This window comes from Capra hircus, chromosome 8 (genome assembly GCF_001704415.2).
Source record: "Capra hircus breed San Clemente chromosome 8, ASM170441v1, whole genome shotgun sequence".
NCBI classification, from domain to species: domain Eukaryota; kingdom Metazoa; phylum Chordata; class Mammalia; order Artiodactyla; family Bovidae; genus Capra; species Capra hircus.
Genome location: NC_030815.1, coordinates 110,230,769 through 110,257,276, shown reverse-complemented (window position 1 = coordinate 110,257,276; position 26,508 = coordinate 110,230,769). Strand labels below are relative to the sequence as shown.

The window sequence follows — 26,508 nt, the reverse complement described above, 5'->3', positions numbered from 1 at the left end:
ATTACCTGGAAAATCCTGTCCACCTGCTTCTCCTGCAGTTTATGGGGCAGGTTATTGTGAAAATAGCTGTAAAATTAATTTGCCCAAGAAAACTCTCACAAATGTAAAATGACATCACTTCTGAGAAGGAGACTGTGAAAGCTTTACAATTAAGAAGTTCTAGTTATATTCCTGGATAATTACAATATTTCAGTGGAGGAAGAATGTGTCCAGCTGCGTACTTTAGCCCAGGCTGGTGACAATGGTGTTATCAGGGGGAATGCAAGGCACTGCTGCCATCCATCAGCTTACAGTGTTCTCGGTTTAGGATCAACACAGCCTGCATCTCTCAGCACCATCATAACAACACAAAGGACACGCACAGTAATAATCTCAGAACGCTGGGCTCACGAGGAACAGAAGCGGTGGTGCTATCCTAGCTCAAATTCCTTTTTGCAAATAGCTTACTGCATGTCAGAGCAGGTTGCAGAGTGTCTGACTAATGGATGGCAGCATCTTCGGGCGTCCCAAGTAAGAATGCATCTGGAGCCAGCAAGTCCCTACCTGCAGCTGTTTAAGCTGGGTGCGGAGCTCACTGTTTTCTTGTTCTTTTTCTTCCGAGAGCTGGGCTTTTCCCAGGGCATTCTTGAGGGCTTGTTTTTCTTTCTCAAGTTCTGTTTGTAGAGTTGACTGTTCTAGCTATTGCCATAGGAAGCAATGATACAAAAAAGTAAAATAGCAATAATTTATGATCTTATAAGGCATAAATAAACTGAAGGGACTTAGCACATATGCATAAACTTACATACACATGCAATCCCTTGGGAGCTTTGGTTTTATAATTCAGTTTTATGTTTGTACCTCCAAATTAAAAGGCTCAAGGTAGGGTTTTCACAGGCCTCCATCAACTATTAACACATAAGGACAGGTAAGCATCAGAATCTCCAGGAGGGAGCCCAGATACCAACCTTTAAAAGCTCTGTGAGGGAGCCAACAACTACTGCTCTCCCTTCCCTTAGACCCATATTTCTGACACTGTGGTCTCAACCACCTGCACCAAAATCACTGGGCACGCTTGTTAAACACGTAGAGGCCTGGTCTCCATCTCAGACTTGATGGGCCAGAGTTTCTAGGACACGGCCCAGGAACCTGCATTTAACATGCATCACAAGTGACTTCAATAACTAAAAGGTGCCAATCAGAGGCCTGTACAGCCGAGAGAGAAGGTCCGTCACACCCACGCTCTCCACGTGCGGCTGGAAGACCAGTGCTGGTAGTCTTGATGCCAAGGAAGGGAATGCCCTTTTAAATGCCACATGAATTTGAGAAAAGGCCTATTTTTGTCAAGACTTATAAGAAAAATTAAAAAAGGACAAGGGCAGTACATTAGAGTTTAAGCTAGTAAGGGCTGCTTAAACACTCAGATTTTATTTCAAAGGAGATATCATCTAGAAATTGTATTTACTATTAGTTACAAACTATATTAATATTTACTGCTATTTTAATTGTTTTTCTTCCCAATCTCTTTCCCACACTCTGATCAGGTCAACTACAGTTTTATAAAACTTGGTACTCTTAAGAAATATAATGCTGTCAATCAGTAAATGGTCATTTAGTATCTAATAAGTAAACGAATGGAAAGTAACACAATTACTATAATAAGCCAACCTATTTTTATTTCCTTTTCTAATCATATGAAAGCAATTTTACATGAATTCCTGGGATTCAAACTACTTCCATTTTTAATTAACTACCTTATTCTTAATTGACATGTAACTGATTTATGATGTTTCAGTGTACAAATATACACCTATTCTTTTTCAGACTCTTTTCCATTATAGGTTATCGTGAGATACTACATACAATCCCCTGTGCTACAGGGGGTCCTTGTTTGCCTATTTTAAATATAGTAGCGTGTATATATTAATACCAAATTCCCAATTTATCTGTCCTCTTCCCTTTCCCCTTTGGTAGCCATGAATCTGTCTTCTACGACTATGAGTCCATTTCTATTTTGTAAATAAGTTCACCTGTACCATTTTTTTTGATTCCACATGTAAGTGATCTGTGCTAACTGTCTTCCTCTGATTTACTTCACTTGGTATGGTCACCTCTCGGCCTCTCCACTTGACTGCAAATGGTATTTCATCCCCTTTTGGGCTAAGTAACATCACACACGCTGCATCTTCTTTGCCCATTCATCTATTTACAGACATTCAAGTGGCTCCCAAAGTCCTGGTCACTGCACCAATAAGCAGCGCTGCTGTGAACGCTGGCATGTGCGTGCCTCCTCAAACAGCTTTCCTCTTGTCCAGATATAGATCCAGGAGTGGACTGCGGGATCATGCAGTAACTGTTTTCAGTTTTTTAAGAGTCCTCCATACTGTTCTCCATAGCGGCTGTACCAACTTACACTCCCCCCAAGAGTGCAGGAGGCCCCCTTTTCCCCAGGCCCTCTCCAGCATCTACTGTTTGTAGATGATGGGCATTCTGACTAGTGTGAGGTGGTACCTCACTGTAGTTTTGATTTCATTTTTCTAATAATTAGCAATGTTGAGCATCTTTTCCTGTGTCTGTTTCAAACTATCTTACCTTACTTAACTTTCACCCAGTGAGAAGCTATTAACCCTCCTCAGGTGCAGGTACTGGAACAGGCACCTGCAATCTGGGCATTCACTGTGCTCTGAGTCTAGCAGGAGAGACGGACAATCTAAACAGATTCTGATTTCACATGCAGGATAAAATGCTTTGAGCACAAGTTAAAGGAAAATCAGAGTCCTGAACCCAGAGTTTCAGCAGATACAGTGGAAGGTCTGAGTGGGCTTCCTGGTAGAAAATGCAACCCATTTGTCTAACAGCTAAACAAAATTGTATTTTAACGAGATCAAGACTATACTATAACTGGTCACTGCCTCTCTGCCCTTACTCCTCACTCTCATCCCGACTCCTCTCCTCATCCCTGGCATATTGGAGGCACACTTTCAGCGTCTCTAATGCATCATGCTCTCTCTCCTTGCCTCTCTGCCTAGAGCACATCCCTTACCCCTGCTCATCTCGCCCCTGCTCCCCCTGCACAGCCAAACCCTAGTCATCTTCCAAGTCTCGGCTGAAACATCATCACCATGGGCAGTTTTCCCTGACCACAGCTCCCCGAGCACAGGGCCCTACCCCTTTCTCCCTCTAACACCTGTTTCACCCACCAGACTGTCAGCTTCACAAGGACAGTGACCATGGCTGTGCTGCTCTCTACAGCACCCACGGCACCTGGTCTTTAATGGCCAATCAATAAGTATTTATTGGGTGAATAAATATTTATCTAATTTTCAAGGTATAATTTAAACTTGTGGATGTTTCACCCAAACAAAACAGAAAGTAGCACGGTAAAATTTACCATCAACTTGAAAGAGGTCTCTTGAAGCTGGTTTGAGAAAGAAAAACTAGAATTTAGTGATTACCGACTGTTAGTGCTTCCTGTCCACTGTCTCACTTAACCTCACCATAGCTCTCATGACAGAAGAGGTAAGTATCTGCCAGAAGCTCAGAGCCATGAGGTGACTTGCCCACGTTCACACAGGGGCCATACTTGCGCTCAGGCTGTCTGTCTCCAAACACATGCTCTTCTCACCGCGTCACACTGTTGTTTAGTTGCTGAGCTGTGTTTGACTCTTCTGAGACCCCATGGACTGTAGCCTGCCAGGGCCCTCTTGCCTATAGGACTTCTCAGGCAAGAACACTGGAGTGGGCTGCCACTTCCACCTCCAGGGATCTTCCCAACCCAGGGCTTGATCGAGCCTGCGTCTCCTGCATTGTGGGTGGGTACTTTACCACTGAGCCACTGGGGAGGCCCATCAGTCCACATGGACTTAAAAAGGGTTTAATATTAGCGCAAATGAAAGGAAAGCTGTTATGTTAAGGCCCAGGCTACTTGGTTTCTACATGGCTTCATGCTCTTACTCACCTGGCTGAGCCTTGCTAGTTTTCCCAGCTCTTCTTTGAGCTGGCTGGCTTCGGCCTCCCTCATCCTGAGCTGCGCCTCTAACTCAGCCTCGTAGGCACTGAGGTCTCCATGGGTCTGCTGCAGGGACGCATTCACCTCATGCTGCTCTTGCAGGGCACTTTCTAGCTCCGCAAGCTCCTGCAAGGATTCAGTGTATGTTTAAGTACAGAACCCTCATTGTGCTGCTTAAGCATCTGTAAGTCATTATAAGTAACCCGAGCACTTAAGCCAAATGCTGGCCAGCCACTGCTGCCCAGGCACAGACAGCATTCACTAGCGATATGATGAGGCTGCAGGCTGTGTGAATCTAGGCTGGAAAACAAAACCCTGACTGTTATCAGAAAAATCAGCAAGCTACAACGTGTTTTTCAGAGTAACCAGCTGTGATCCTTTAAACGAGTCTTACGTATTCATAAAAGAAAAAAAAAGAGGATAAAATTTAAGGCCTATTTTCCTTCAGACACTGGAATAAATATTTTTACATTCGTTATTTCACTATACCCGCATAGTAACTATGTAAAGCAAGGTATTATCCCAGATTTACAGATGAGGAAACGGAGAATGAACATCGAGGTAAACAGCACCGGGCTGTGCAGCTAAAAAAACGATGAGTCAGAATGTGAACTGAGATTTCTGACTCCAAAGCCGAGACTTTCTATTAAACCATAGTATGTTCACTTACCAGAAGAACAAAATGGGACCAGCACTCTCTAATATTAAGGATGCTAGAGAAACTTAAATGAATGTTGACAAGTATAGTACATATTGATTAGTATGCCACAGTTCTGATCCATTTTAGTCCATTTTTTTTAATGATTAAACATTATAATTTTCATCTATTTATTTGGGATCTTGAAGAATTAGACCAAACTGTTCTGGATCACAAAGGAGCATCCTGTGATGAGGACTTCTACAGAAGAGTTCCTCAGTGGGTGATAACAGAGCAGCTGGCATCTGAATCATCTGGGCTGCTGGTCCAGGATGCAGATTCTCCATAAAACCAGCAAGGAATTAATATCCAGAATATATAAAGAGCTTCTACAAATCCTTAAGAAAAAGATAGGCAATCCAACAGAAAAAAGTGGGCAAAGAACATGAAGAGGGAATTCACTGGAGAGAAAAACTGAACGGCAAATAAACAGATGAAAAGTACTTAACTTCTCCAGTAATTAGGGGCAAGTGTAGTTAAAACAAGACATTACTTTGCACAGAGCATCGAGGAACAAGTTAAACCAACCATGAGGAGACAATCAGACACACCTAGAAGGTGGGACACCATACAGAACTACTGGCGGGTTCTACACAGACACACACAGCTCTACAACTCACCCCTGGCATAAACGGGAAAACGGCTCAGAGAGTAAGCAGTAGGAAGGACCTGCTGTTGGTTTTCTAGGTGCAATAAGGGGATCATAGTGATGGAAGAAAACAGCCTTGTTTAAAGAGATGTGGACTAAAGGGATGATGTCTTAACACCTGCAACTTTCAAATGACCCAGCAAAATATATATATATATATGGTAAACTATTTGTTTAATTTAGGAGAGCACACAGAAGCTCAGTGAACTCTTCTTTCAACTTTCCTGTAAAAGTTAAAAAAACACAAAGATCATTTCAAACCTAGCAGATTGGGAAACATTAAGTCTGGCAAAATATTATATTTCCTGAATTTGGTCCTTATTCTGTGCTTTCGTTAGAAAATGTCCTTGTTCTTAGGAAAGACATGCTGAAGTATTTCAAAGCTAAAGAGCATGATTGCCTACAACTAATTCTAACATGATTAGGAAAAAAATTAATATAAAAATATACATAAAATCATGTAAAATTAAATATGAGATAAAGCAAACGTGGTAAAGTATTACTCGGTGACTCTGAATGGAAATTACAGTGAGTAATTCTTGCAGCTCTCCTGTGTGCTTGAAATCATTTCAAAATTGAGGCTTTTATAGAACGAAAGTCAGATGGCAAACGTGGTGTGATGGCAGCCTTCGCGCTGCGGGTGGAGCAGAAACTCACAGAGCGAACATGGACGGCCATTCGGTGACGTCTAGTGATGAATATGGACAGCCATTCAATGACGTCTAGTGAACTGGAGGAGGCGCACATACCTTGACCCCCAGTCCCCTGTAAGCACAGTCCCCATGCTCTGGATGTATGTAAGAATGTCACTCTCAGTATCATAATAGCGAAAGACTAGAAACCATCTCAATATCCCCCAAGAAGAGGATGAATAAGCAGTAAATTCTGCGGTACACACAGACAATGGGATGCTCCAAACATCAAAATAAATAAAGTAGAGCTAAATGTGTCAATATGCACAATTCTCAAAAGTATAAACATGAGGAAGAAAGGAAGTGGCCAAAGAATACACTATGTGCTTTTTATATAAATCCTAAAATGAGGCAAAACAATACTACATATTTGTATAGATGGACACACATAAAATAAAAGAAGAGATATACAGGGAAATAATAGCCGTACCCAGGGTTTTGCTACTTCTAGGAGGCAGTACACAGAGGGCTTCAAGTATGTCTGTTTCATTTTTTAAGCTGAGTTGTTAGCACATGGTGCTAAATATTTTTGATATTCTTATATGCCTGATAAATTTCATAACATTAAGACACATTAATTCAAATTTCCAAAGACAGCCCTACTGGGGATGAGGTTTGGGAATCTGGATTCTCTTGCAGTATAAAGTTTGCCAAACAACTAAAACAAAGCAAGTGAAATCTCTGAATGAATGTCAACAAATCAAGCATGGAAGGGTTTAATTTACGATGCTGTGCCCATCTTGTTATCTGTAAAATAACATTAACATCATGAAGTAATAACAACAAGAATAAGAAAAATTATGTTGTACTTAATTTTGCTGCACAAATAATAAAATATGAACATCTAATATAGTAATTATAATAGCTGCTGCTAAGTCGCTTCAGTTGTGTCCGACTCTGTGCGACCCCGTGAACTGCAGCCCACCAGGCTCCTCCATCCATGGGATTTTCCAGACAAGAGTACTGGAGTGGGTTGCCATTGCCTTCTCCTATTATAATAGCTACACTTTCTTATTCTTTCAAGCTATTTGAGCACAGTACTTTTCAGGGATAGAAATTCTGCTAAAATAATCTTCCGTTTCTTAGTAAAGTAAAAAAAATCATTCCCAGCACATCACAAAGGGGAAAAAAGCCCAAAACACAGGACAGCCACTGCCGCTTCTGCCACTTCCAACCGCAGCGTCGCCAACGTCCTTAACTTCATTTGGGCACCATCGACCTCTGAGGCTAAGGAGAGCAGACAAGAAGAGACAAATCATACCTTCCTCATGTTTTCTGCATCTAAGGCAACTATTTCCAGTTGGTCCCTTTCCTGCTCGACCTCGGTCAACCTTTGCAGCAACACCTCTTTCTCATCCTGCAGCCTTCTGCACTCGCTCTGGGCCTGAGCGGCCTGGCCCTTCACAGTCCCCAGGTACTCTTGCAGCCCACTGATGACGCCTTCTAAGTCCTTCTTCAGGGCTTCATTTGCTGCTATCTGGCCTAAGCAAGACAGAGAAAGGGGAGGTGATGATCTATACAAGAAGATGCTTTCAGGATACATTATTACTGCATTTAGACTCCTTAGCTATTTGTTACCAGCTAAGAATGAAATTCGATTCTAATAATGATTTCCTACTATCTTATTTTTCATATTTAAGATACAATAATAGCTTCCCCCCTATTATCCATGGTACGGGAGTATCAAGCATGTATACAATAAAAATAGTATAATCATTGGCATTGCTTATGAAATGCTTTAATTCATGCTGTAAAAAGTTTCAAGTAGTAATTTCCAAATAAAATAATGAAGAATGTGCAACAAAACTGAGCTCTTACTACTGGACACACGAAACAAAACCAAGTCAAATCCAAGATTAGCAGCATTAACCTATAACCTGAAGACTTAAAAAAACAACCACCAATCACATCCTCGGTGACTGCCTACTATGTCCAGGCACTTTATGAACACTATCTCATTTAAACCTCTCTAAAACTAAATGATCACGACAAAAATAACTTGTCCCAGGTCATACAGCTGATAACAGCAAAACGAGGCCTGGGATCTTTTTACACCAAGCCAAGGTTCTTATCACTACAGTCTAGTATCTTCCTCTTCCACTATTTCGGCAATGCCACGATTTAAATTTGCATTCCAAAAATAGATTCTAAAATTCTTTTCTGCACTCTCCTTATAACCAGACACTGAGTGCTTGATAGCAGGGATAAGTGACAAGGATTTTATGCCTTAGAAGAAGACAATCACGTACCAGTGTTTATCATGATCACGTATGCACTTCCTGCCACAGTGACCTGACTCATTAGGACATCAACCCAAGAAAACCAAAATAAAAATGTTTAACTTTATTAAACATTTTTGAGAACTCTGTAAATATTTCCCTATCAAATACTAGCAATAACAGCTGAAGCATATTCAGCTAATATTTGGATTAACACCTGTCATTTGTCTTTTACTAACACTGAAACTGATATACCTCAAATCCTGCTTAGAATTCTCACCTTCAGTAAGCTGTTGTTCAAGGTCCTTAATCTCTTCAGTTTCTTTAGCAATTCTAGAAAGTATCTCGTCCAAACGGCTTTCAAGTTGTTTGTACTGCTTGTTCATAATGTCAAATTGTTGTTCTTTACCCCTTTTCTGAGCCTTCATATGGCACTAAATTGAAAAAAAAATGATCCAAATTCTTTTAATGTTTATAAAAACAATGATCCTTATAACATCTCTAAGGAAGAATGGAAAGGAAATGCAACGATCTGCACCTGTTCTGTGTCAGACACTGTGTTGTTTTCACATGAGCTGCTTTCTCTGCGACCCCGTGGACTGCAGCACGCCAGGCCTCCCTGTCCATCACCCACCCCGGGGGCTTGCTCAGCCTCATGTCCATCAAGTCAGTGATGCCATCCAACCATCTCATCCTCTGTCGTCCCCTTCTCCTCCTGTCTTTACTCTTTCCCAGCATCAAGGTATTTTCCAACGAATCAGCTCTTCACATCAGGTGGCCAAAGTATTGGAGCTTCAGCTTCAGCATCAGCCCTTCCAATGAATATTCAGGACTGGTTTCCTTTAGGATTGACTGGTTTGATCTCCTTGAAGTTGAAGGGACTCTCAAGAGTCTTCTCCAACTCCATAGTTCAAAAGCATCAATTCTTTGGCACTCAGCATTCTTTATGGTCCAACTCTTACACCCGTACATGACTACAGGAAAAACCATAGCTTTGACTAGATGGATCTTTGTCAGCAAAGTAATGTTTTTATAATATTTTGGGGGAGATAGAGACATGAAACAAACTCTTCCTTAGAATTCAATTTTATTTTCAATTCTTTATACAAAGAAACATTTTGCTTTTAAGTTCTATAAACTGGGAGTTGAGAGAGACCTCAAAGACCATTTAGGCCAGTGATCCTCAAGACGGAGGGCCCTATGGAGGCACGCCTTTCTCCTCCAACCACTACATATATTCCTGGTAGAAAAAAAGCTTTCACACACCCACATCTACCTTGACAGTCATTGCTTTAGGGAGCTGCTGTTAACTGAAAGGACTGGACTGCATTTCTCAGGTGTGCTGGGATAAACACCTGAGAACCAATGCTCTAGTCTACCTCTTTCTTTCACGCATGAGGATGTAATCTCAGGTCCACCAAATGACTTGCCCAGGTCTCCTTAGGCGACTGTTCATATGGAGACAAAATGATTCCCCAGAGAACCTGTGTCCTCCCACACACACTCTCAGAGCTCTAGCTTGCCCCCACAGGATCAGAGGAACATGACAAAAATAAATCAAGAGAAAGTGATCAGGAGAAAGAGCTATATCCATCTGAGTAACCAACTCCATTCTTCTCAAGTCTAAGACTATAATTTCACTATAAAAGAACAGTCCTCAGCTTTGCATGCTGTTGCCTCCAAAGACAAGAAAGAAAGTCTCTTCATTTCTGAAGAACAGATGAGAGCCAGCTTGACTCAATGGGATTTTCAAAACTCCTCCTACTCTCCCAAAATACCCATTTGAAATCTTTCTCAAAAGGTAACTAAAGATAAAAGCTTAAATTCTAAGTAAATTTAGGATTTTTGTGGCTCAGAGTGAATTTTTAAAATCTTCTGCCCTCATATTTGTATCAATAAATCTTAAAAATTCACCATTAAAACTTCTACTGAAATCTCTACATGCAGGACAAAAAATTAGTTCAATACGTCAATGATCTGCATTAAACACATGGGAGCAAAAGTATATTCAGCGATTTTCCCTACCGTGGAGCTCACAATAGAGGTATTGTAAAAACAGGAACTTACATCTCTGACTCCTCCTCCTTTCTAAGTCCTCGTACAGCGAGCGAGAGAGAGAAAATGGTCATACCTTAACTTAGAATGTGTCCTGTTAAAACTGAGCCGTTGAGAACAGAGGAGCTGTGGGCGGAACGCTTTCTAATGTTGCCTTGAAACTCATGTGCACTTCCCTCTCTGACAGCCACATTTTTGTAAGCGCCTCCGAGCCTCTAACCTCCCAGCACTTCAAACCACATTCCTGGCGGAGGCTGAGCGGCAACCCAGCTCATCCAATCGCAAGCAGCCTCTGCAAGCAGGCCCCACCCTCCACGCTTTAAATCACAACACAGGAAGCTCCCCCAGGCCAATCACGAAAACGTCTGCAACAGATTACTACAGGCTGATTGCCTCTAGGGGTACTGTTACCTTTTGCTTCCAGAGGGCATAGCTAGATAGTGAACAGGGATACAAATCCCCCCTTATTACATTTGTTCCTTGTTCCTCTGATATTTCTGCTTCTAGCTGTGAACCGTTTTCTCTAACTAAAGGGATTTGATTTTTACATAGTATCTTTTGCTTTTGAAAACTAGTTAAATGCTTGCGTTTGTTGAAGACTTGATTAGGCTCGGCACTGAGCTAATTTTAAAAGTAATTAATCTCTTTAGATTTGTAACTCCTTTGTGAGGAGAAAGTCATCTAGTAGCGTAAGCATGGGCTCTGCCTCTTACTAAAAGGGAGACTTGGGAAATCATTTCAGTTCAGTTCAGTTGCTCAGTCGTGTCCCACTCTTTGCGACCCCATGAACTGCAACACGCCAGGCCTCCCTGTCCATCACCAACTCCCAGAGTTCACCCAGACTCACGTCCATCGAGTCAGTGATGCCATCCAGCCATTTCATCCTCTGTCGTCCCCTTCTCCTCCTGCCCCCAATCCCTCCCAGCATCAAAGTCTTCCAATGAGTCAACTCTTCTCATGAAGTGGCCAAAGTACTGGAGTTTCAGCTTCAGCATCATTCCTTCCAAAGAAATCCCAGGGCTGATCTCACTTTTATCTTATTTGTTGTTGTTCAGTCACTAAGTTGAGTCTGATTCTTTTGTGACCCAATGGACTGTATGTAGCCCGCCAGACTCCTCTGTCCATGGAAATTTCCAGGCAAGAATACTGGAGTGGGTTGCCATTTCCTTCTCTAGGGGATCTTCTGACCCAGGGATGGAACCCACATCGCCTGCATTAGCAGGCAGATTGTTTTTTAAACCACTGGGAACTAGGGAAGTCCCCCCCTTCTTTTTTTTTTTTTTAATCTTATGCAAGGTAAAAAGTCACCGATCTCATTTGGATGCTGTAATAAAATAAAGTTCCTCACAGTATATCCTAAAGCCAAGCGCAATGCAAGACACATCACTGTCCCTTAATACGTTTCTCATCATATCTTTACCGCTTTCTGATCTGCCAAGCTTTTACTTTTAAATTCTATTTGCAATTCAGAAAAATACTTCATCTGATAATAAAGGTTAGTCTACATCTGCAGAAAAATATGCACAATGCCATGCTTCTTTCCCTCTTGCTAAACTGTTCACATTTTGCAGCAATAAAATGGGGGCCAGACACTAGCCAATAAGGTAACTTTGTGCAAACCAGAAAAAAGATGCTCCTTCTGGGTAAATGAACTAAACAGAGACACCTCCTCTGGTACTGAGACTAAAGCTACAGCCCTAGAACTGAACTTCAGGAGTCTTAAAATCTGGCCTGCATGCTTCATCTCCACTGATACACTGATTTTGACAAGCTTCAAAACTTGCATGCCTTTCCTACTTTTCATTTAACCTCTTTCTATATGTAATACTTTACAGACAGCCAGTGTGTATAGACTCCCTGTATGCCAAGACTATCACAGTTGTTTGTTGAAAGCACAGACAATCTAGGGTGCAATTACACTCATAGATCACAGAACTCAAACAGGGAGGAAAGGAGCTTTGTCTGGGTAGTAGCTATAGGCCTGTTCTTGACTATTTTCCTTAATGCAATCATCCTAAACGTAGTATTGACCCCTGGGGATACAGTTCCTGTCCTTAGGGGCCTTACACAGGGTGGTCGACTTTTGAGCAAATAAATGTGATAAGGGAAGATATTATAGGCCATCAGTTCAGTTCAGTTCAGTTCAGTCGCTCAGTCGTGTCCTACTCTTTGTGACCCCATGAATCGCAGCACGCCAGGCCTCCTTGTCCATCACCAACTCCCGGAGGTTACTCAGACTCAAGTCCATCGAGTCCGTGATGCCATCCAGCCATCTCATCCTGGGTCGTCCCCTTCTCCTCCTGCCCCCAATCCCTCCCAGCATCAGAGTCTTTTCCAATGAGTCAACTCTTCGCATGAGGTGGCCAAAGTACTGGAGTTTCAGCTTTAGCATCATTACTTCCAAAGAAATCCCAGGGCTGATCTCTTTCAGAATGGACTGGTTGGATCTCCTTGCAGTCCAAGGGACTCTCAAGAGTCTTCTCCAACACCACAGTTCAAAAGCATCAATTCTTCGGCGCTCAGCCTTCTTCACAGTCCAACTCTCACATCCATACATGACCACAGGAAAAACCATAGTCTTGACTAGACAGACCTTAGTCGGCAAAGTAATGTCTCTGCTTTTGAATATACTATCTAGGTTGGTCATCATTTTTCTTCCAAGGAGTAAGCGTCTTTTAATTTCATGGCTGCAGTCATCATCTGCAGTGATTTTGGAGCCCCCAAAAATAAAGTCTGACACTGTTTCCACTGTTTCCCCATCCATTTCCCATGAAGTGATGGAACCAGATGCCATGATCTTCGTTTTCTGAATGTTGAGCTTTAAGCCAACTTTTTCACTCTCCTCTTTCACTTTCATCAAGAGGCTTTTTAGTTCCTCTTCGCTTTCTGCCATAAGGGTGGTGTCATCTGCATATCTGAGGTGATTGATATTTCTCCAGGCAATCTTGATTCCAGCCTGTGTTGCTTCCAGTCCAACGTTTCTCATGATGTACTCTGCATAGAAGTTAAATAAGCAAGGTGACAATATACAGCCTTGACGTCCTCCTTTTCCTATTTGGAACCAGTCTGTTGTTCCGTGTCCAGTTCTAACTGTTGCTTCCTGACCTGCATACAGATTTCTCAAGAGGCAGGTTAGGTGGTCTGGTATTCCCATCTCTTTCAGAATTTTCCACAGTTGATGTGATCCACACAGTCAAAGGCTGTGGCATAGTCAATAGAGCAGAAATAGATGTTTTTCTGGAACTTTCTTGCTTTTTCCATGATCCAGAGGATCCATGTTGGCAATTTGATCTCTGGTTCCTCTGCCTTTTCTAAAACCAGCTTGAATATCAGGGAGTTCACGGTTCACGTATTGCTGAAGCCTGGCTTGGAGAATTTTGAGCATTACTTTACTAGCATGTGAGATGAGTGCAATTGTGCGGTAGTTTGAGCATTCTTTTGCATTGCCTTTCTTTGGAACTGGAATCAAAACTGACCTTTTCCAGTCCTGTGGCCACTGCTGAGTTTTCCAAATTTGCTGGCCATATTATATATTATTTAAAATCTCTAATTTTTCATGTGGGCTTCCCAGTGGCTCAGTGGTAAAATATCCGCCTGCAGTGCAGGAGATCAGGTTCGATCTCTGCATTGGGAAGATTCCCTGGAGAAGAAAATGGCAACCCATTCCAGTATTCTTGCCTGGGAAATCCCAGAGGAGCCTGGGAGGTCACAGCTTGGTCACGCAACAGTCAGATATGACTTAGTGACTAAATAAAAATAACAAACAATATGTATATACAGACATGTTACACATACACACACATACACAAACACGTCGCTCACATTTGTGCATCAAAGTAAGAGATTTTCAGAAAGGACTCTGAGGCTAAAAATGATGAGACATAATATGTATTAACAGAAGGAATGATATTCTCACCCCCACAGACCAAGCCAAAGCTCTCTTCATTTACTTACGTGTTTTGGGTCTTTGGAATCCAGAGTATCAATAACTCTTTGGAGGTCCTTGATCTCCTCCTGCTTTTCAGCAATTTCTCCTCTTTGCTTTTCCATCTGCATTTCTAGATCAAGAGCTTCCTGGCGTAATTTATTTAAAAGTTGTATCCTGCTACTCAGCTGCTTGAGAAGAAAGTCTTTCTCTGCTTCTGAAATCTGATTCCCCCCACACCCCAATACACAATTAGCAAAGGACAGAAACACTGATTTTCAAATTCATAGAAAACAACTAGCACAATTTTAAAAAAGTATAATTGCATGCTCTATCAGATTTTCTTAGTAAAAGTAAAATGTAAGAGTTATCTCGGCAATCCATTCATAGCTTACACTTTTATCTTTATTACACGTAAAAATGTTTATCTTACAAGAGCTTATGAGAAAATAAATGCAGGCAGTAATGAAACTTTTCATTCTAGTACAAATAACATAGATTATTAATAATAATAACCATAGCCTTAACGGTGGTTGACTTTAGCACTTACCCTTGTATTAGAATATAAAACTGACAGTGTAATTAAAAGCCTTTATGATAAGGCTTTATTATATTTAAAAATATTAATATTTTAAAAATATTTAAATAACTCACTTAAAATAGCTTTTTCCTAAGTATATTTCATAAGGATCTATTTACTTAAGTATTTTGTACATTATTTACTTCTATCAATTTATCTATATAAAGCTTTGCCCAGTGCTGTTTTAAAACATTCTTATTTAATTATTCTTACAAACCATAAATTCTTGTAAACTCCTCTTGACAGCTCTGTCCGCCTCGTCTCCCACTTTCAATCCTTCTTTGACTCCCGCCGTTTCTCCTTCCAGATTTCTACCTAGTCTCCTTTCTCTCCATGACTACCACCACCTTTGTGGTCCAAGCCATTATCATACCTCGCCGGCACTAGACAACAGCCTCCAAACCAGTGTACTCATCTCCATTTCTTCCATCTCTCTCAACCCACTTCATCTCATCAAGCAGGGGAGCGACCTTACAAAGATACAAATAAGACCAGCCACTCTACCACCTAAAGTCCTGCAAAGGTTTCCTATTCCGTTCAGGATAAATTCATACCCCTTAAAAGGGTCTATGATGCCTGGCATGCGCTTGAGCCTCATCTCCCACACACTCTCCCTCACTCTGCAGAGGGCTCTTCAGTCTGAAGCCTTCTGCACACTCTGTCGCCTCTGCCTGAAGGCCTCGCTGGCTCCCTGCCACGCGCTCAGCCTGGCTGTCGCCTCCTCAGCGAGGCCTCTGTGGGCCGCCACACTCGGCATCCTTTCTGTCGTTTCTCCTAATTTTCGTTTTTTCCCTCCCTACAACCTATGCTGTTTATCTACACATTTCTGCTACACTTATTTTTACTATCTGTTGCCTACTTCCTGTCCCTGAGGGAGGAACACAGCTGCTCATTACTCAGGGCGCAGCCCAGTCAGCAACTGCCACACAAACCCGAATCAGTTTCTGGTTACTAAACAATCTGAAAGTAACACACAGGGTATCTTTTTAAAAGAACATATAACTTCGACTTCATGTTCTTTTCTACTTACTATGGTGTGAATACAGTTACCATCATAATTTTGAAATATTGATTTTTAGAAGTTGCAAATAATCAAAACCTTCTGCATACTTAAAAACTAAAATGTCTGAATATTTCCTTTTTTGAACTTTCTTCCTATTCAGCTACGTCACAGGTTTTGAGCTGTTTACTTCTTCATGACATCGTCTTTTTACATACTACATTTTATATCATTTATATTTTTGCTGCCTGTGTTTAATAATGTTATTACAGAGATGTCTTCTGGCTCTTAATCTAGGTCCCAGGTAAGATCTTAATGGTGGGGACTGTTTAATTAAATTAAGAAAGATATTAGGAAGCTGCTTCCCTTGATAAATTAGACACTTTCATAATAGAGTAGATGGAATGTATCTTTTTTACATAAAAGTAACGTATACCTGTACAATCTAGAAAATGCTAATAGGATGTCATCCTGAATGGTAGGAAATGAAATTGGAAAATGCTAGAACCACGTCTGACTCTGAAATTTGTTATTCCACAATTAAATAGGCAGCACTGATGTGAAGACTGTTTGAAGACGGTCTTTACACAGTCGTGAAGCGGGAAGCACGCTTCACTCTCGGCGTCTCCTCTCAGCAATACAGCTTTATGTTCACCTACTTTTTTAAGCTGTACAGCTTCTTCCAGTTGTTTAAATTCTTCAGTGGCTCTTAAAATTTGCTGCTCTGCCTTTTCTATTTCATCATGCAGTTCTGACAGTCGAGCTTGCGCTGCAAATTTAAAAACCATGCACACACACACACACAAGAAAAACATTTAATTCTCAAATTTCTTCCCTTTTCTTAGCAATAACTTCCCCAATGAAATTCTGTAATTATACATCACATGCATAAAAAAGTAATTGCTTATGAAGGTTTTCCTCTCTATTAATCTATAGAATAGTTTCATGATATGACATAGAGCTATAATTGATCCATTTACTTGTAGAATTCTTAACATAAAAGGGGCTTTACTTGATAGTCCCCAGATTAAGGAACTTTTGAGAGACTAAGGATTTTACTTGAAAATATGTACTTACAAATGCTTTTCTGCCTCGAGTTTCTAATTCCTCTCTCCCTCCCTCCTTCCCCATCTCCTATGGAACCGTGAGCCCCGTGAAGCTGGCCAGCACAGGTGTCTGATGCAGTTTGCCTTTCCCTTCCAGAGCCTTGAGGATAGTGTACGCAGACATGGCAGCCAGCCTCGTTTTTCCTGTCTCCGGGTCAACCTCTACTGGCCTTCTGAGTTCTTCCATTTAGCTGCCAACCAGCTAAATGGGAAGATGGACCACTAATCTCACTGACTGAGATCCCCACAATGGGCCATGGTTACCAGTGAGATAGACGCATGAACTCAAGACTGCTTTCTAATTCCTTCATATGCATAGAGCTAAGTGGGTAAGTGCATTCAAACTCTACCATATGGACGGTCTCCAAGTGTCCCCTTGGGATGATTTCTTTCTCTTTATGACTTGCCAGGAAGTGGTAAGATTCCTTGAATTACATGATTTGGGAGGCAACTGAGGAGGTGGAGTGTGGGACAGGTCAGGAAGAGTCAGAAGTCAGCCCTGGACCCAAGCCTAAGAAGAACACACTAATCCCGCTTACCCAAAGCACTGCTTCAGGTTTTAGCAGCATGTATAGGTATCAATAACTGTACTTGCTTCAATTACTAAACGTGCCTTTGAATGTGCAGGTCCAATGGTGAGAAGAATCTGTTGTCACGACAACCAGATTTAAGCCTTCTTGGAGCCCCTGGACATGTTGCCAAATTATGGTCAGATTTTAATTCTCCCTCGTAACAGGAACGATTAAAAAATAACCTGCTCAATGAATCACTATTTTTGTTTTAAACTTCTCATGTAAACACCATCATAATAAATACCTTTAGCATGTTTAACTAGAAGAATTTAAAAAGTCAGCATATATATTCAGTCTTTTTACATATTTAAAGAATTCAAAGTAACTTGTTTTAACCTGTGCTTATTTTGTTCTCTCTGTCTTCCAGCTCCGTGTCCAGTGGCATACGGGCTTTCAAGTTCACATGCTCGTTTCTAAGTTGCTCCCCTTCCTCTGGCTCCATCCTCTTGATCTCGACTGGCTGGGCCTTATCTGCAATGTAACTCTCTGTGGCGAACATATTTCTCTTGTATCTGGACTTGCCAATATAAGGGCTTTCATCTGGGGCTTTATCAACGTCAACATACTGAAAACAAAATAAACAGAGCTTATGCTTACTGAGTAACTGCTATGCAGTCAAGTGACGGTTTTTGTTTAATTAGTGAAGAATATAGCACAGAATTGCCTAAATACTAATCTTACATATATAGAAGTTAAAATATATATATAATTATATACAGAATTCTTGTATCTTATTCTTAATACTAAAAAGGAACTAGAACAAAAAAATGGTCTCAAAAAGATTCCTCTTCCTACCCCTGAAGAGTGAGCTGGATTGATTGATTATGGAAGTACCTACAGATATGTGCTTTGTAAGGACTGCTCAATCTCTCAAGTCAGAACTCTCAAAGCCGACTCCTGTATTGCGGTTTCTTGGCTGGCATATAAGTAAAATCTCAGTCTAATAAATTTTAATTACTTAATTTTTACTAAATGATATATGATATTGATTGGCATCACTGGATCTTGGAAGTCAAACGGCTTTCCATTACAGTGACATTTATGGTATTTGTATAAATGACTGATGAATAGTGAACCCAGTGATTCCTGAACAAACAACACAGGCATACGACTATGCCATGGACACTGAAGCAGGCAGTGCACTTTTCCTGGAAGTTCGGATTTAAGGAAGCTGAAACCACTAGACCATTCAGGTATGACCTAAATCAAATCCCTTATGATTCTACAGTGGAAGTCAGAAATAGACTTAAGGGCCTAGATCTGACAGACAGAGCGCCTGCTGAACTATGGGCTGAGGTTTGTGACACACTGTACAGGAGACAGGGATCAAGACCAACCCCACGGAAAAGAAATGCAAAAAAGCAAGATGGCTGTCTGGGGAGGCCTTACAAATAGCTGTGAAAAGAAGAGAGGTGAAAAGCAAAGGAGAAAAGGAAAGATATAAGCCTCTGAATGCAGAGTTCCAAAGAATAGCAAGGAGAGATAAGAAAGACTTCTTCAGCGATCAATGCAAAGAAACAGAAGAAAAGAACAGAATGGGAACGACTAGAGATCTCTCCAAGAAAATTAGAGATACCAAGGGAACACTTCATGCAAAGATGGGCTCGATAAAGGACAGAAATGGTATGGACCTAACAGAAGCAGAAGATATTAAGAAGAGGTGGCAAGAATACACGGAAGAACTCTACAAAATAGATCTTCATGACCTGGATAATCACGATGGTGTGATCACTCAACTAGAGCCAGACATCCTGGAATGTGAAGTCAAGTGGGCCTTAGAAAGCATCACTACGAACAAAGCTAGTGGAGGTGCTGGAATTCCACTTGAGCTATTTCAAATCCTGAAAGATGATGCTGTGAAAGTGCTGCACTCAATATGCCAGCAAATTGGGAAAACTCAGCAGTGGCCACAGGACTGGAAAAGGTCAGTTTTCATTCCAATTCCAAAGAAAGGCAATGCCAAAGAATGCTCAAACTACCACACAATTGCACTCATCTCACATGCTAGTAAAGTAATGCTCAAAATTCTCCAAGCCAGGCTTCAGCAATATGGGAACTGTGAACTTCCACATGTTCAAGCTGGATTTAGAAAAGGCAGAGGAACCAGAGATCAAATTGCCAACATCTGCTGGATCATGGAAAAAGCAAGAGAATTCCAGAAAAACATCTATTTTTGCTTTATTGACTATGCCAAAGCCTTTGACTGTGTGGATCACAATAAACTGTGGAAAATTCTGAAAAAGATGGGGATACCAGACTACCTAACCTGCCTCCTGAGAAATCTGTATCCAAGTCAGGAAGCAACAGTTAGAACTAGACATGGAACAACAGACTGGTTCCAAATAGGAAAAGGAGTACGTCAAGGCTGTATATTGTCACCTTGCTTATTTAACTTACATGCAGAGTACATCATGAGTAACGCTGGACTGGAAGAAACACAAACTGGAATCAAGATTGCTGGGAGAAATATCAATCACCTCAGATATGCAGATGATACCACCCTTATGGCAGAAAGTGAAGAGGAGCTAAGGAGCCTCTTGATGAAAGTGAAAGAGGAGAGTGAAAAAGTTGGCTTAAAGCTCAACATTCAGAAAACGAAGATCATGGCATCTGGTCCCATCACTTCATGGGAAATAGATGGGGAAACAGTGGAAACAGTGTCAGACTTTATTTTTTTGGGCTCCAAAATCACTGCAGGTGGTGATTGCAGCCATGAAATTAAAAGACGCTTACTCCTCGGAAGAAAAGTGATGACCAACCTAGATAGTATATTCAAAAGCAGAGACGTTACTTTGCCGACTAAGGTCCGTCTAGTCAAGGGTGTTTTTCCTGTGGTCATGTATGGATGTGAGAGTTGGACTGTGAAGAAGGCTGAGCGCCGAAGGCTGAACTAACTGATCAAACTACAGTTTTGAGTGAGATAACTGAGCATTAGAAGGTTGCTCCGGGTTACAAATACGGATGTGGGCAAATATCCTTTTAGGGCTTTTAAACTCTTATGGACACTGCTCTATCTCACTGACCTAGGTCATTCACAGATTGAACCAAGATACATTTACTCTGCTGATATCCTCATAATACGAATATGATTAACAATAAGATATTTTTAAACATCACCACTACCCTGCCCTCCCCTGCCCCCTTCTATCCTGTCTTTAATTTGGATTACTACAAAATTAAAACAACTCACCTCTGAGGGATAATAATTCAGTGGCTCAAATTTAGCATCGATTTTATAAAAAGCCAACTCCTGCTCCAGTTCGTACTGTTTTTGACATGCTCGCGTCAGTTCCATGGTCTTCTGTCGTAGCTGTTGGCCCAGTTTGATAAGAGACAACACACAGATTCAGTAAGTTAGTATAAAGGTAGACTGGTGTGGCAAGTTCGAATCATAACTGATTATTAGATTTCAAAAAATCCCACAGCAGATGGAACATTAAGAGCATTTTATCTTAATTCTAAAGTATTATAAAAAATGAAATACAAAATTATCATTTCATAAGAGATCACATAAGAGACCTTTGAAGTTTATTATGTTATTTTAGGATGTAATGAAAAGTTTTTTAAAAAATCATTTAAATTTGTTTTATCCAAATGTGAAAATAATTCTTAACAATTATTTTTAAGTAACTAGTCTACCAAGTATCTGCTTCCTGATTTTTCCAATAATTGGTACTAATTTACTTAATTTATTTACAATAGCTTCATGGATAGGCATGATATTAGACATTAATTACAAAGAAATTAGAAGGAGTGGGAAGGATGAAAGTAGGAAATTGGTTCTGACTGGTGCACTGCCCTCGCTGTCTTACCTTGGCTAACAACATCTTGGTTTCAAGTGTTCAGAGCATTATTTTTGTAATAGAGGATAAGGGATGTAAATAAGCTCAATCAGATCCAAATATGTGATGTTATTAAATTTTTAATAAAATAATCCTACCATATTACAACTTTTTAGTTATTCCTGGAAATTTTAGGAGCTAAAACAAATCATCTAATCTAATATTGTGAATTTATAAATAAACTACAAGTGCCCAAGTATTGCTTTTGTTTTTTGCCAGAGCTCCGGATTTGTTTCTAATGAGCAGCCATGTTTAAAAACAACTGGACTCTATGAGGACCTTTTACTTTTAGCTATTTTGTCTCACTTCTTCTATTTCACATTCAGGGCTCCCATTTCATTTAGTTTATGTTTTTCAATTTCTCCATCCCTTTTTTCTCTTTTGATGTTCTTAAGACTTTATTAAGCATAGTAGAAAAGCTTTTGTACACACATATATATAAATATATGAATAATATACATATTTTAGAAAACTGATGAATTCTTGCCTAACTAAAAAATTTATGACATTTTGATTCCACATGTTTGACAGTATGACTAGAACGCTAGATTTCTAATTTAAAACAATATGCAACAAGCAGCAAAGGTTTACTATATAGCACAGGGAACTATGGTCGATACCTTGTAATAACCTATATGGAAAATAAATTTTAAAATAACGCACATATATGTATAACTGAATCACACACAAAAAAGAATTCTACTTTTTGAAATTTAGTAATGCTTATCTTTTGCCAGTTTTTCTACATGTCCTATGGACATCTAATAACAATGCATGAGATAAAAATTTTTTAAAATATTTGTGTACAATATGATTAATATAGATTAAATACAAATCTATATTTAAATTATTAATGACATCACTTAAGATGCTCCTATTCTTATTTTTTCTGTACTTGATAAAATATTCTCAGAGAAATGTATCAATATGATTATGTACTTTTTCTTTTCCCTTATATTTCTTCTGACTTTTGCTTTATATCTTTGTTTGTTTGCTATTAAGGTGTCCAATGGTTTATGATACCTTCTTTGTGAATTGTACGTTTTATCATTAAAAATATTCATCTTTGTTTCATTTAAAATAAATAAATTTAAAGAAGAAACTGAATCCCAGATTGGTTAACTGACTTGCCAGATGTTAAATAATTAGTGGTAGAAATTAAATATTTTATTAACTACCAGTACCAGCTCCCTTTCTACTAAACCAATTCTTGATTCATTTCAAAGGTCCACTAAGTGATTTCTGCTTTTTCATTGCCCCCAGCATCCAACAGTAGATACTAGACAAAAAACATGCATGCAGAAAGACTTCTTTAATACGAAAACGCAAGCTGAAGAGAAGAGACACAGAGCATTTTATAAGGCCCAGGAAACCAAAGTCGTGCATGACTCAGCTTTCAGTCACCTCCTGACTATCGACCCGAGGGGAAGCAAGGCTAATGGGGATAACAGGCAGTCCTGACTGAGAACTCACGCGATGCGAGACTCTGTGCTAGGCATCTGGCATGTGCTATCTCACTAAATCTTCACAACCACCCAATGAGATGACGAGAGCTGCACAGAGAGGTTAAGTTGCCCGGCTGCACAGTTGGTAGTGGAATAGGCAGAGCTCAATTCCAAGTCTCCTGATTTCAAATCTAACACTCTGTTATACTACACCGCCTTCCATGTCCTGCTGTGGGGTGCCAAGCACATTACCCACACAGATGTTTTCACCAATGCTCACAAGTCCCTGAGTCTCAAGAAAGCAACTCACAACCCACAGTGTCAACGACTCTTGGGCTCTGCTCCTCAAAGGTCAGCGACAGTGCATGCTCGGTTGCCCAGTCGTGTGCGACTCTTTGCGGCCCCATGAACTGTAGCCGGCTAGGCTCCTCTGTCCACAGGGTTTCCCAGGCAAGAGTACTGCAGCGGGTGGCCACTGCCTTCTTTGATGGCAGTGGGGAAAAACAAATGTGACTGGACCATGGAGAATACATGAATTGGCCTCTGCAGACAAATACAGTCTGACCTTTGAACAATGTGGGTTTGACTGAGCAGGTCCACTTACACGTATTTTCCAATAGTATTTACTGTAGTACTAGATGGTTAGTAGTTGGTTGAATCCACGGATACCAAGAAACTAAGGATAGTGGGGATCAACTAAAAGTTTTACATGGGTTAACCCCCATGTTGTTCAAGGGTCAACTTTACCAATAAATACTCTGTGCTTTGTGTCTTTTACAGCAGTACGCTTAGCATACAGTAAGCACTCAATAAATGTCCACTGAAGAAATGAATAAATGGGAACAAACTGGGAGTCCAAGGCCCTGTAAAGTAGGGCAGTCACAGCGTCAGTTGTGGATAATCAAGAGTTGACTGAACTTAACATATTTACCAGTAGGAAAAATAATACAGATTCTTTTCCCCACATTCACACTCACTCTCCTATGTACACATTCATTAAAAAAAATATGTACACACACGAGCACATTTCTCGAAAGGCAGGCCAGTTTCAAAACTGAAAATGGACGTAAGTCTATTAACACAAGTTACCATGCAAACCGTGAAACCCAGTGTACGATTCAGCCCTGGACAGACTACCTTTAAGGAGGAATGAAGAATCGGCAGACAATGGTCTGCAAGAAGCCAAGACAAGGGCTAAAAGGAGAAAGAAGCAGACGGACAGCATCACCTGGAGAATTCTAGAGAATGAGGCTGTGACACTGTAAGTTGCTCTTTACTGACAACTTACCTTAGGAAGATATGCTTATTAACACCTGCATCATTTTTATATGGGTGCATTTTATCATCATCCTACCTATGAGTTTCAAATTTACTACCATATTACTTAATTTAGTTCATTTTAAAGCATTTTCAGATTCATAACCTCACTTAGTCACAGGGCAGGTAAACAGTCCTGACTTTAAAACTGAGGAAACAAGAACAAGAGTTAAATAACTAAAATAATTTGAAAAAGACAATGAGAAATATTAATATTAAAGTTAATTATTTGCTGGTGGCAGGAGAGAAGGACCATTACAGGTTAAATGACCACCAAAAGTTTTCCTTCAATGCTATTATGTTTCATTTAGAAGTTAATTTGCATACTACATGAGGAATTACTTCATGAAACTAGAATATTTTACAACTATAGATGATATTACCACCAGACATTCTGCATAAGATAATGGAAAATGTTTTTCAAATGTAGGTTCTTAAAATAAGACACAGAATTATTTTTTCTAAACATAGAACAGTTCTTTGGAATCATAAAATAACAAGTAAAACAAGATGAATTTAAAGAAGAAATACAAAATAGCTAATAAATATATATTCAGTACTTCAATAACCAAAAACATTGTGAAATTAAAGCAGTGAGATTCTATTTTTTTCTACTCTATTTACAAGTTCAAAATAATATCAACTGAAGGACTGGGTTCCTTCACCCATTCCTATAGAAGTGTGAAGCAATTATAAGCTTTTTGAGGGGTGCATTAACATTAATCAAAATAAAAAAATTTTAAACTTACAGTGATTATGCTAAGGAATTATGAGTATGAATGCATAAGGCATAAAGATTTTTTTTAAGTAAGATTTTATCTACAGTTCTGTTCCTAAAACAAAAAAGTGGCAGCAACCTAAATATCCAGTAGATTGAATAAATTACAGAAAACCCATATAACAGAACACAATACAGACTTTGAAAAGAAAAAGAACTTCTGTGTGTGTGCATATACGTGTGCACACATGTATATGTGTATGTAGTTTTTACCTTGGAGAGCTGTCCAATGATATACTGTTTTATTAAAAATAAGAGGCAGAATTTTAAAAATACACAGTAAGATCCTTTTTAAATCAGAAAACACTCAAAGGTATATATATGTGTATATATATTCAATTACATGTGTAATTAACATATATATTACATAAGCACAGAAAACAAAATGGATACATATTAACCTCCAAAGAATGGGATAGGAAAGAATGAAACCTTCATTTTCCACTGTATACATTTGTGTTGTCTGAATTTGTTATAATAAACATATTAACTTTGTATACAATGTGATTTAAATAGTTAATGATAAAAATAACATAAAGACTTAAAGAACAGCACAGTCTGTCTTCTAACCAAAAATAGTTACAGAAAAGGAACAGCAAAAACTGTTGATTTACAAAACATTTATTTATAGCACAAACATCAACATTATAAACAAACAAAGAGAAAACTAGGTAACTGTAAGAACTCATAATTTGGGATAGCACACGATTATAAATACAAATGGGAGGGGACATGGGTAAACCCAAGGCTGATTCATGTTGATGCTTGGCAGAAACCAACGCAATACGTAAAGCAATTATCCTTCAATTTAAAATAAATAAATAAATACAATACAATACTTTGCCAAGGTTTTCAACAGGTTGACTAATACGCATGGAAAATCTCAGCATATGGAAATTATAATCTTCCTTTATCTTAGTAATAGAAGTGAATTTTATATTGTCAGAAAAGATCAGTAACTCAGGAAAATTTATTAAATGTTCACAAATGTAATGTGATACTGAAAACTTACCACAGTAAGTACTGTTTTTATTTTAAGTACTGTTTTTTGTATTTTAAACACAAACATTAAGTGATGGCACAAAGAGCTCCCTGCTAGAATGAAACTGACTGTAGTAAGCCTTCAATGATCCATTCTATTCTGGAAAGGAGCACGGCAGATGTACGCGTAAGACCACGGATAACCACTGAAGTATTAACATCATATACAACCTGCCTTCAGAATACAGTAGGCATATTTGAAAACTACCTTCAAATGAAAGGCATATGAAGAAAGCCACAAATGTCACGAATATTTGACTAATAGAGCTGGGGAAGCTGTCCTGATTTTTACCATGTCCCCCACTGATAAAGAAGTGCTCAAGAAAGACGTATGTAGACTTCAAGCAACGATTTCTCTCTCCACACAGAGAAGGGAACGTTTTTCCCCCCTTGTTTAAAAATGCAAGTGTTTAGGCAGAATTCTTGTCAACAAATCAAGTAATTAAGCCAGAATGCCAATTTTGAAAGAGGGACACCAAAAAAAAAAAAAATTAACTGTATAAAGGATTCTATTAATTTTAAGAGAAATACAGTTCTTTGAAGTTATGCTTAGATCAGAGGAAGAATTGTCAAATGAAAAAAAAAAAAAAAAGAGTACCAAC

General features: G+C 39.6%; 1 protein-coding gene across 4 annotated transcripts in view; it reads right to left on the bottom strand.

The window, feature by feature from the left end:
* CNTRL (centriolin) overlaps positions 1 to 26,508 on the bottom strand; it is an 89,622-nt gene that overhangs the window by 42,049 nt on the left and 21,065 nt on the right. For 3 of the 4 annotated variants that reach the window (XM_018052712.1, XM_018052709.1, XM_018052708.1), the window contains exons 8-16: positions 23,908 to 23,964; positions 20,674 to 20,793; positions 17,820 to 18,048; positions 16,465 to 16,574; positions 14,255 to 14,449; positions 8,526 to 8,679; positions 7,288 to 7,508; positions 3,938 to 4,114; positions 544 to 678 (exon numbers count right to left, since the gene is read on the bottom strand). In XM_018052712.1, the coding sequence (XP_017908201.1) occupies positions 544 to 678; positions 3,938 to 4,114; positions 7,288 to 7,508; positions 8,526 to 8,679; positions 14,255 to 14,449; positions 16,465 to 16,574; positions 17,820 to 18,048; positions 20,674 to 20,793; positions 23,908 to 23,964 (1,398 nt within the window). The remainder of the gene's footprint in view (positions 1 to 543; positions 679 to 3,937; positions 4,115 to 7,287; positions 7,509 to 8,525; positions 8,680 to 14,254; positions 14,450 to 16,464; positions 16,575 to 17,819; positions 18,049 to 20,673; positions 20,794 to 23,907; positions 23,965 to 26,508) is intronic. The other variant, XM_018052711.1, reaches the window with a different exon arrangement.